General features: G+C 36.6%; 1 protein-coding gene across 4 annotated transcripts in view; it reads right to left on the reverse strand.

The window, feature by feature from the left end:
- cadm1a (cell adhesion molecule 1a) overlaps positions 1-12,929 on the reverse strand; it is a 508,053-nt gene that overhangs the window by 93,824 nt on the left and 401,300 nt on the right. For all 4 annotated transcript variants that reach the window (XM_056446059.1, XM_056446061.1, XM_056446060.1 and 1 more), the window contains one exon: positions 6,352-6,510. In XM_056446059.1, coding sequence (XP_056302034.1) covers positions 6,352-6,510 — 159 coding nt within the window. The remainder of the gene's footprint in view (positions 1-6,351; positions 6,511-12,929) is intronic.

Raw genomic sequence — 12,929 nt, forward strand, 5'->3', positions numbered from 1 at the left:
GCAACCATGACAAAAGTCCATTGAACGAACATTTTTCTAAATACGCAGATAAAAGGAAGCCCTACATATCTGGACTGACATGAGAGTGAGTAAATGATGACAGATCTTTCATTTCGAGTCAACTATCCCTTTAAAGCTCCCAAGATTCATAGGAGGCCATGGCGAGCTTGCCAAGTCCACCAGTTATGTAAGTGGGCTCCACATGAGATGTGTGCTCTGAGGTTCATGCTGTTTCCTTGGAGGTATTCATCCTCTCAAACTGACAGGTTGTAATGGCTGAGCTCTGCCTTTCTAGTCCTACGCTCCATTCCAGTGCTGGCCGGCATCCAGCCCTCTGGTTTCTCAAAGGAACCCAAATCTAATATTCTCCCAGTAATAGAGCTTGAAGTGGCGTTCCACAGATGCTTATGCGACAGTGCTGTGTGTATGATCCACGGACAAGGGGGAGATATTAGAGCTTCTCCCACGTGCAACTTTAATGACATCACCGCACTGGCTTTGGCAAGCGATGTGGGTTACACTGTACACATGCGCTGAGATGAAACACTGGGTTTGTAATGTAAATAGTCCAGAGTCATTAGTATGCGTGAATCAGGATGAGCAGCAGACCTTGCGTTGGAGGCAGGTCGAGCATAAGGGCCAAGAAATTTACAATAGAAATTCCACACTGAGAGATGTTGAGTGTCCCATAGGACTCAAAGGGCATAAGATTATTTCACTGAAACCATGTCAAAGTCGCCCACTATAATAACCCCCAGATTCCACTCCTTTAATTTCACAGGCTCTTACAGCACTTTGGATGGACTGGATGCTGAGTGAACGGTGACTTCACTTTGACCCACAGATTTCACGCTTTCTTGGATTTTAAAGTGCACAGAAAAATAAGCGTCAATGTCTTGACAAGATTTATCACATTATTTCAGGGCTGACGTTTCAACTGGCTTTCTGGCAATCGTTAAATTTGTTGAGTGCTTTGCCCACTTGATGTTTCCTGTTTGACCTCTTCTATCAACAAAAGTGATCTGTTGGCCTTCTATCTGTCCAAATTACACCTTGTCAGAGGTAACATTTCTTTGTCCATGATGGACAGCCTGCTCTGAGAGCGCGAAACAGAGAGAGAGAGAGGGGGGAGTGAAAGAGCGGTCCGCTCAGAAGTTCTGTAAGAGGAATATCCACCTGTTTGTCTCAGCTCTATGGAGACTCCTTCCATTTCTCCCCTTGTCATCTTCAAACTCTTCGCATGAAAGGCTCTGAGTGAAAGTTTCTTGCTTTGAAGCTTCCCCTGCATTAGTTCCTTTCCAAAGCTTGCTCTCTCTCTCCCAGGCACACGAGCAGGAAATCCACGGAAAGCAGTGCCACTGGCCTTCGCTTTCTCTCTAGCCGCTGTGCCGGACAGAAAAGGTCAGTCTAATTCTAATAACACAATTATTGACACAAGATATTGTTGTCATTTCTTAGCACCTCCCCCACAGAGCGTTTAATTTGCCTCAAGCTGCTGAACTGCACACCGGTGAAACTGTTTGCATGGTGTAGCTATCAATATTTCTGGCTTATTTAATATCCACAGCAATGTTTTTCTATTTTCTATTGTAAAAACCAACTCCATTAAGGCTGCCTTCGCTCAATGATTTTTAACATTGATTGTTTTCCCAGTTTCAGCAGCACAATTTGAAAGAAGAGTGAGCCAGACAATGACTTGTACACCAGCTCTCCCCGGAGCATGTCAAAGGCTGCCCGTGAGCACGAAATCCAGTTAAATAGCAAAGATGAAATGTTTTTGATATTTTTCTGCTGTACGTTGGACACCAGAGGCCAAAAATCATGCCGTTTTTGTAGATGTGTTGATTTTGGTAGATGAAGGTCAGGTAAAGCAGCCGATCTCCTAAAGTCTGCAGCAGGCAGGATTAACCTCAGGAAGAATATGCTTGAGGAGTCAAGCAAAACATCTTCCAAAATCATATCTATATCTTTATCTCAGGATGAAGACAGTGCCAGAGGCTCTCTTCCAATCAGAAGCACAATCTCTGTGTCATGTCTGAATTACCAAAGTGCAAAAACAAGCTTAATCTTTCATCACAGGTCAAGTGACATGGCTGGGCTAATGCCTGCTCTCACAAGGACAAGGATAGGCCTCAGTGATGTCTAACACAAGGACAAAGATAATAGGAAAACAACTCCAACTAAGAGACAGAGAAAAAGAAATTCCTTTTATCTAATCATATATATATATATATATATATATATATATATATATATATATATATATATATATATATATATATATATATATATATATATATATTACATTAAACATAATAAAATGAGTGGGTGGCTCAGTGGTTAGCACTGTCACCTCACAGCAAGAAGGTCGTGGGTCAGGCTGGGCCAGTTGGCTCTGTGTGGGATTTCATGTTCTCGCCCATGTTGGCTTGGGTTTTCTCCGGTTCCCCCACAGTCCAAAGACAGTATAGGTGATAGGTGAATTGAATAAACTAAAACTAGTGTATAAGTCTGTGTATGAATGTGAGAGTGTATGTGTATTTCCCTGTGCTGGGTTGTGGGTGGAAGGTCATCCACTGTTTAAAACATATGCCGGAATAGTTGGTGGTTCATTCTACTGTGGCAACCTCTGATAAATCAGAGATTAAGCCGAAGGAAATTGAATGAATGAATTCAAAGTGTTTACTTCAGCACAGTACTAAGGTTCACCTTTGGAGTATCTGCACTTATGACGATTTCTATTTTTCTGTAAACTTTTGGAAAAGCAAATGTACTTTTCACTCCACTTCTTTCTATTAAGGTCCTTGTTAGTCATTACTATGTGGCTTTGAAAGGATGTTTTTTCTTCTCTAAAACATGATTTTCTTTTTTCTTTTTTTTTGAAAGATGACAGGCAGTCTATCAGTTCTCATTTTTACAGGGTCATATGAAGTTCTGTGATGTTTCAGCAGATAGCAAACAGTAAGTAGACTTCTTAACTACTCAATCCAGTGCGCATATACATGTCCATACTTAGAAAATATGTTTCAGTTTTCTGAAAAGATTGATTAAATTTTTAGGGCTCTATTTTAACAATCTAGGCACAAAGTCTAAAGAGCAGGGCGCAAAAGCATTAAGGGCATATCTGAATCTACTTTTGCTATTTTAAGGATGGAAAAACAGGGTTGTGCACTGTCTCTTAATGGGTTATGGGTGTGTTTTGAACAAAACCTGCATTAAACTAATCAGAGTCTCATCTCACATTCCCTTTAAGAGTCAGTTGCATTGCACCATGGTGGATTTGCTATTTACATGGCGGAATTTGTAAGGGAAAAATTGAATGCTTCGCTGGCCAGAAAACTGTTAATCAGACTATCTGCAGCGAGGATAAAGAATTAGCCTAGACTTTAGACCAGATTTTAGATGGTCAATGGCTCTGTCTATTTTAGTTCCTCAAAATAGCAACGCACCAACAATGCGCTTTAACACACCTCTATTTTAGACCAGTAATCCCATGAATCCACAAAGTGGCGCGAATGGATTTGCTATTTAAACAACGTAGTGCAAAACGTGAATATTAGGGTTGTGCTAACCTGAAAATAGCAACAAATAGCTCCAGACACGTCTTGCACCTTATTGTGCCAGGTGTATCATAGGGCCCTTAATGTTTGCCTTGTTTACTTAAAACAAACCATATCACAGCCTTTAGAAACTCACCATCCAACCTGCAGGAGCATACTGATATGAGCCAACATTCAGGTGAAAGCTTGGAATGAAAATTGGGTGTGCTTTTAGAGCAAACATTTCAATATGAAGTATAGTTTGTCAATATATATATATATTAAGTTTTATAATATATAATATATATAAGTTTTAACATGCACCAGAAAACATATTTCTAAAGGTGCTGTGGAAACAATTCTAATTAGTTTACAAATTAAGTCGTGTAATAAAATGACACAGGAAAAAAGAACACATGAACACAAAGAACACACGAAGAAAGGGAGGTGTAGAAAGGCAGTGAAAGCCCAGACCGCAGCTGAAATCAGAAGTTATTCAGCAACCCTCTGCCCTTCGTCAGTGTAAATAATATTAGCTGCTTTAGTCCAACATCTACATTACCAGGATGACATTTCAACAAGACAATGATCAAAAACAAAGCCAAGGAAACACTCAAATGCTTTCAGAAAAAGAATTAGAAAAGCTTTGAATGGCCCAGCCAATCACCTTACTTAAATTCAATGGAAAATACAAATTAAAGATCAGTTTGGATGGACAAACCCATAGAACCATCAAGACTTTTACACTTAGTTGAAGTCTGTGAAAAAAAATCACACCTGAGCAATGCATGTGACTTTCTACTCCACATGAGAGTCATCTTTAAGCTTCACCATAGCCCTGTGAATGTGCTACAAAACCATAGGTTTGGTTAAAAAAATATATGAGTTTGCCTGCAAAAATGTAGTGGGCTCATAATAACATTAACCTGTGTATTTTCAGAAATATGTTTTAGTGTATTTTGCCAAAACTTTCATTTCTAGTATGATTACAACACTTATATAAGTGTTATACAACATTATATAACTGTTAAACAAGCAGTCAAATGCATTCAAGTTAGTTTAATGTTAGCATGTCAGACGGAGCATCACTGACTGGCTTATATCACCATGAAGGCACAGCGTACATTACAGGACGCATTACAGGAGCGAGGATTACAGGAGGTTGTGAAGTGCCAAGTTTTGGAAAGCACAGTTTCTGCATTGCTTTCCTTGTGATCCCAACAGCACGTCTACATGAGCATTGTTGTGTTGTCACAAATCCATTTTGCTTCATGTTAGACGAAGCGTGAGCATGTCAGAAATAAAACATGGCATTAGTTTACTGTCAGAGTTTGCAACAGCATAGACAGAATCACTGATTATAATGGGTTCTAAAAGCTGCATCATGTTGTTCAACTCTGGAATAAATAAAAGATTAAATATTACGAATGAGTGTTTCAGATCACTTTAGTAGGGCATTGTTTTTACTTATCAAAATGCTGACTAGTTTTTAAAGACAGTTTGACACATGCTTTATTTTCAGACCACATAAATGTTATTTAATTTCTAACATTCAATATTACATACATATAATAATTTAATATTACATTTCATATATGATAACTATAAAAAAAATCTATTTATTTTATACAACAGTTCTGTCTGGTTCTTGAATCTGATTGGCTCATAGCTGTGAGATATTCTGCAAATAACAGCACTCCTACAGCCTCTTTACCTTTCACCCTTGTGTATTACTCCGCCCACATACAGCGACAAGCAGAGGACACTCTACAGTTTGACAAATATTGCAGCTGTTGGACAATATAATGTAATTTTAGGGCTTTTTTTAAGGTGAGAATGTAGTTATTTAGATTGCAGATCGCAGTTTATTTATAAGGATAGTTCTTATTTTAAAATATTTATATTTTCAAAGCATTGGATTTAGGGCATCGGGGGCTGTCAGAGCAGACAAAAGAAAGTGACGATTGACGTTCCACCGCAAGATGGCAACAGAGACCACATAATAAGTTCTTTGTAGAGAGAAAAACTCAGCGTTTTCTCAATGTAAGTTTCAAACTACAGCTAAACAAATTTTTATAAATCAGGTAAGTGACATTCTAAGTTGATATTTCTATGTATTTTGTAGTGCTGCATTTATACAGCGTTATACAGTGTTATACTAGTGTTTTCTTTGCTCTGGCTATTTTGGGGTTAAGTATTGTGAATCTCGATTGCAACAGAGAAATACTGGGAAATCTCAGTAGACTGATGGCATTTCATGCCGTTCAGCCTTATAATCTTAAAATGTGAGCCAAATCACCTGTTTTGTCATCACTGTAGATATTACACTAGAGAATCATTCAAATACTAGATCTGAAGTGACGTTGGTTTATGAGCAATGGTTCCTGCTGTTCTGACGTCATCTGCAGATGTGGAGGAATGGCGGAAGAAAGTAGTACCTAGTACAAAATGGTTTTTGAGACTGTCCGTGTTTGATTTCTTTTCGTATACACACGATTATGCCGTCAAACTGTTGTATAAATGCAATATTATATGAGTAGCAGTGCGATGTAGCTGTACAGTATATCATCACTGGTGGGGAGCACTAAGGCAATTGGCCTGCTGCCTCAAGCCAACACACGCTTCCCACTAGTGCTGATATACAGCCATATCGCACTGCTACTCATGTGATATTGCTATTTTAAAACACTGGCACAAGGTCCTATAAAGCATTCCATATCATATCATATATCATATCATATCACTTACAAACAAATTACAAGGATAGCATTTTAACCTATAAGAATAACTAAAACCCTAAGGTCTCACTCACATTGCACTTCGAGGTACTTCTGTGCCTGGAAGTCCTTGACTGCTGGATGGTCAACAATGCAGACCACTGGAACCCCATCGTCTTCTCTCGTGACTGTAAACCTCAGCCAGCTTGTCACAGTGAACATCTTGTCATATGTGAGCTCCACCTTAGACTTGCCTGTGAGGGACAAAAACCAACACAGAATTCCAAATTAATCGTTTTCATTATCATCCCTGTCAAGAAACAATGGGCGGCTAAATGTATCGAAGGCCATGGTATGTTCCATCCTGTGAGCATACTCCCCAATGTCTTCCGCATATGTGACATATGGCAGCTCGTTGGTGTTTATCATTGACATGTGTGCAGTAAACGGCCCCCAGCTGCGCCACCTGAAATGTAACCATCTGGGAGGGGCTGTGTGAACAGCCCTCAAATATAAGGCTGGGTATTGATTTAGAAGTCCACATTTGATCAGATTTTCTATTCACAAGCTCATTTAGTGAATGTACATATAATACAAATGCTACTGATATTTATAAAAATGATCAGGGAACACTTTTAGGTGCAAGGGTACAATAAAACTGAGTCAAGAGATGCATGGAATATGTCTAAAAATCTAGCAGTAGTTTTTCAAAGTCAAAGACAGAGTATGCAATGTATACAGTATAAATAGTATATCAGTATTGTCCCGATACTGGAATTTGATACCAATTGATACTGTAATTTTAAAAAACGTCTGCTGTGAAGCACGTTCTTAAACAGTGGTGATTTGCAGTTATGTTCACATGCTCAAAAGAAATGACCGTGATTGGCCGTGAAGGTCATCGGTTTACCAAACTCACCGCTGTATACAGTGACACTGGAGCGCTTTAAAGCCGTGATTCATCAGCAGACCACTTGTCTGTCAACTTATAGACAAACCAGCTGATCAGCGTGACTTTGAAACTCTCCAGTGTCCCTGTATCTGGTTACACGCAGTAAACAGCAGTGAGTTCGGTAAGCCAATGACCTTCACGGCAATTCTAAGTAATTTCTGCTAAGCACGTGAACTCAGCGTGAATCAGCGCCATTTAAGAACGTGCTCCACAGCACTCAAATGTTCGTGGGAAATGGTCCTTTTAAAATTTTCAGTACTGATTGGTCTCCAATTCCAGTATCGTGACAACCCTAATATATATATATATCGATTACATTTTTTTTTCTTTGAAAGCTTTATTATTATTAATTAATTTTTTGCTATTAATGTTTGCTATTTGTTATTAATGGCATGAACAATATGCTATTTAGCTGCTGTTGCTTTAAGACCTTATACATAGGTAATGTCTCTAAAATACTTTCACTTTAAAAACGACTGACTGTTGCATGAATACTCAGCAAGATGGCCAATACTATTCTAAAATGTGTTTATTTGTCCATTCTAGATGCAATAACCCACCAAAGTGAGGTGAATTCAACGTTTGCTGCTGTTGTGTGTCTTTCTGCGTGATGCTTCAGGTGTGTGGATCACAAAAAGGCATCTGTCAGTCTCTTTCACGACTCAAACACATTCTGCTCTTTCTTCTCATCCATCCATATTTCTTTTCTGCTATAGCATATACATATATTTCTGCTATATATCTGTATATTTACAGATGAACTATTTAGAAAATGTCTGTCAATTAACAACATTTTGTTGTGCCAGAACTTACATACCTATATCAATTTGAAATAGTGCTGCATGATATTAGAAAAAAAATGAAATTGCAATATCAAATGTTTTCTGTGGCGATATGGAGTGTAATTTCACAAGATGAACTGAATAGCTCTATCCTGAAAGAATTTATGATTTCAACTTGGTTGGGGTGGTTTTGTAAAGCAGTTCATCTGCATAACAAATAATAAACCAATCACAAGAATTCATAAATACAGTATACTATATATATATATATATATATATATATATATATATATATATATATATATATATATATATATATATATATATATATATATAAATAAATAAATATTGTCTGGCAGACTAGCAGTATTCAGGTACACAAATTGAATAATCAAATGTAAAATACCACTGTATATAAACAATACATACACTCACTGACCACTTTATAAGGCACACCTTATTAGTGCCAGGTTGGACCCCCCTTTGTCTTTACAACTGCCTTAATCTTTTGTGGCATAGATTCCACAAAATACTGGAAATATTAATCAGAGATTTCGGTCCATATTGACACGATAGCATCACTCAGTTGCTGCAGATTTGTTGGCTGCTCATCCATGATGCTAATCTCTCGTTCTACCACATCCCAAAGGTGCTCTATTGGATTGAGCTCTGGTGACTGCGGAGGCCATTTGAGTACAGTGAACTCATTGTCATGTTCATTGAAACAAGTCTGAGATGATTCGCGCTTTATGACATGACACGTTATCCTGCTGGAAGTAGCCCTCAGAAGATGGATACACTGTGGTCATAATGGGATGGAGATCAGCAACAATACTCAGGTAGGCTGTGGCATTGACACGATGCTCAATTGGTACTAGGGGGCCAAAAGTGTGCCAAGAAAAATTACCCACACCATTACATCCACCACCAGCATAAAACGTTGATACAAGGCAGGATGGATCTATATTTTCATGTTGCCAAATCTCGCCCTACCAGCAGAAATCGAGGTTCATCAGACCAGGCATCATTTTTCCAATCTTCTATTGTCAAATTTTGGTGAGCCTATGCGAATTGTAGCCTCAGTTTCCTGTTCTCAGCTGACAGAAGTTTTCTTCTGCTGCTGTAGCCCATCTGCCTCAAGGTTGGATGTGTTTTGCGTTCAGAGATGCTCTTCTGCATACCTCGTTTGTAATGAGTGGTTATTTGAGTTACTGTTACCTTTCTATCAGCTCAAACCAGTCTGGTCATCAACAAGACATTTGTGCCCACAGAACTGCCGCTCACTGGATATTTTTTCTTTTTCTGACCCTTCTCTGTGAACTCTAGATTAAAAATCGGCGTTAACGAGCAGTTGGGCAGGTGTACCTAATAAAAGTGGCCGGTGAGTGTAAATACAATAAATCTAAAGACTATAATTTCTTTTACCTGAATGCTTTAAACTGGCTTGAAATGTTTACACCCTCACATGGCTCAAAAATACATGCAAATAATGACCTGTTTTGTAACACTTTACAATGACTCCACAAATCCCATTTTCAACTGTGGCTCAGAAATGGTGACTCAGATGCAGCAATGTGACTATTGTGAATGCACTATTGTGAATGCAGCCCTATTAAGAAAATCTCTGGATTACCAAATGTAGACTAAACATTTAATTATGACTTTTGATTACTGATCTCGAATTGACCGCTTCGATATCATTAAAAAATCTTTTTTTTTTTCCCATCCCTACTAAATCGCTTCCTGTGGAGACTTGTTATGCTGCTGTCACTCATTGGCAACTGTGTGGGCTGCGAGGGTGTGTTTGTGCTTTATGAAGTGAGATATAATGGCTGTAGTGGACGCCTCTGACCCGCAGCCCTCCTTCAGCAGCATCAAGTGGGCATGAAGAACACAAAAGACTCGAAGTCATTGTGCGGCTCCAGACAATAGCCTCGCAGCACCGCACAGACCTCCATCACTCAATTACTGCTCTGGCCTTGTGGAGAGAAGCAGGCGTGGGTGGAAAGAGAGAGAACGAAGGAATGAAGGGTTGAGTGAGAAACCTAAAGAAGAAGGAGAGAGAGGGACCTATTGTCCTGTTTGTGTTTTTGTAAAGAAAAAATAAATCCACTTGACCATTAAAAATGAATTCCGTGCGTGTGATTAAAAGAAAAGAAATACATAACGGTGAGTGAGATGGAGGGTAAAAACAAACGTCACTTCATCATAGGTGAAGTGTGTCCTTTATGCGCCAACAATCAGATATAATGGTTACTTTCAAACAGATTTCCTCAAAGAAATTTCCTTTACCTTTCAAAGATATTGCTGTATTTATATATACAGCTGACTTTCGTTATATGGATTTAAATAATTCTCCTTTTGCTTAGGAAGATTTGGAATAACAAAGTAGATGAAGAAAGACATTTCATTTTCAGGCAGTCTATCCATTTGGGATTGGAAAATGCAGTGTAGTTTAAAAGTATGGGGTTGGGCTGATTTATTTTGTGCTTTTAAAGTTTCTTCAAGACTGCCTGTATTTGATCCAAAATACAATAAATAATTGCAAAAATATATAAAAATAATAAAATAACTGTTTTATTTTAATATATTTAATATGCAATTGATATTTGAAATTATAAAGTAGAATTTTCAGCAGCCATTACTAAGGGCATACTTCAGAAATATTTCTTAAATTCAGAACTTGTTTGATTATCAACATTGAAAACAACATTCAAAAAAATATATTTTTTTTGATCGTTTAAACTACTTATTTAAAATGAGCTGAAACGACACAATTCTTGAGATTTCACTGGGACAACTTAATTTTTTTATGTTTAATGCACATAGATTTGTTAAAAGTGTTAAGTTAACTTAATCAATTTGTGTTGGGACAATATGAATGAATTGTGTGGAACCCTGCATTTCTTTTACAGTGAATGATTTTTGCTGCTTGTTTAAACTATTTATTTAAAATGAGCTGAAACAACACAATTCTTAAGATTTTTTTTGGCACCACTTAATTGTTTTAAGTTTAATCCACTTACATTCTTTAACTAAATGTATTATTTTATGTTGGTACAACATGAATGAATTGTGTGGAACCCTGCATTTTTTGCAGAAAGTCTAATATTCTTGGTTGCGACATATTTAATTAAATTATCAAATGTACATTATTTTGCAAATTGATTTCCACTTTAATGAAAATATATTTAACAAACTCGATTAATGTACACTGAAAAAAATGATGTCTGCAAAACTGTTGCAAACAATTTATTTGTGTTGAATTTATACAAATTAAATTTCATAATACTTAACTTAATTTGTTTGTTTAAATTCAGCCTAAATAAATTGTTTACAACCACTTAACGTTAAAGAATTTGTAAATCCAAGAAATAATCTTTGAATAATTTTTTTCAGTGTAACCATTTTGAAGAACACAGCATTTTTACTGTAGTTTTCACACTGTAGTTACGTACACTGGAAAATAATGATTTCTGCAAAATTGTTGCAAACAATTTATATGGGCCGAATTTAAACGAGCAGATTAAATTTAGTAATGTTCAACTTAATTTGTTTGTTTAAATTCATCCCAAATAAATTGTTTACAACCATTAAATTTTTTTTCAGTGTGGAGCTAGGGCGCCGTCATGTTGAAATATCGCTGTGTCTGACGTCAAAGGGTTGGTTTCGTTCCCTCAGCTGAACAGATACAGTGGAAGTAATGGACGGAACATGGAGACAGTAAAGCCTAATTTAACCCAATGTGTGAAGTTGTGGGTTTGGAGCTGGTACCAATACAAGCATCAGATGTGTGTCTAATATATAAAAATATATTTATTCTATGATTCTTTTTTTTCCCTTTTTAATTACCAATTGTTTGATGCGCTTTAGTCCACTCTCTGTATTACACTGCCTGACTGGGTTACAACCATGGTTTTAACAAGGTCCAGTGCCGACGTAATGGGGGTGGGTACTTTCACTTTTATAGCTGCTCACCTCTTTTTTTGTTCAAACAAAGCTAAGATCGGCGCGTTTTTTTCACATGGTAGTTTTTACATCCGAATACATGTTGAAAGATCGAGTTTATCGAAAAGGGAATATGTCTTGATTTAATCCACAAAGATGTGAATTAGTAAAGTGTGAAGTCATGTGCTTTAATCGTTGCATTAGTCTGAATGTAAATCCTCTCATTAGGCGGTGCTGGAGCAGTGTGAGAGAGTGGCCCAAAGCGCATCAAATGAAAGGTATTAAAAAAAGAAAAATGGAAAATGTATAAATATTTTTGTATTTATTAGACACACTTTGATGCTTGTTTTTGTTCCAGCTCTGTGATACTCGTTCACAACTTTACACATTGGGTTAAATTAAGCTTTGCAGTCTCCATGCTCAGTCCATTATTTCCACTGTATCTGTTCAGTTAAGGGAACAGAACCAACCCTGTGACGTCAAACGTAGCAATATTCAAAGATGGTGATGCCCTTGGACTAAAAGTTGAGTTGAGTTTGTTTATTATATTTTCATTAAAGTGGAAACCAATTTACAAAATAACAAACTTGACTGACTGCTTCACATCTGCAAAAATATTCTTTAGAATGAAGGGTTATTTTCAAATAAGGTCAGGCCAACATTCAAACACAAATTCAGCCAATATCATAATCAATCATTGTGTATGTTAAAAAAAAATAATAATAATAAAAAAATAAAATAAAATAAAATATCAATAAAAAAATAAATAAAATAAAATAAATAAATAAATAAAATGAAAATAAAATAAAATATCAATAAAAATAAAATAAAATAAAATAAAAAATAAGTAAATAAAATGAAAATAAAATAATATGAAAATAAAATAAAATATCAATAAAAATAAAATAAAACAAAAAATAAGTAAATAAAATGAAAATAAAATAAAATAGTATGAAAATAAAATAAAATATCAATAAAAATAAAATACAAT

The sequence above is a fragment of the Danio aesculapii genome, chromosome 21 (assembly GCF_903798145.1).
Source record: "Danio aesculapii chromosome 21, fDanAes4.1, whole genome shotgun sequence".
Taxonomy (NCBI): domain Eukaryota; kingdom Metazoa; phylum Chordata; class Actinopteri; order Cypriniformes; family Danionidae; genus Danio; species Danio aesculapii.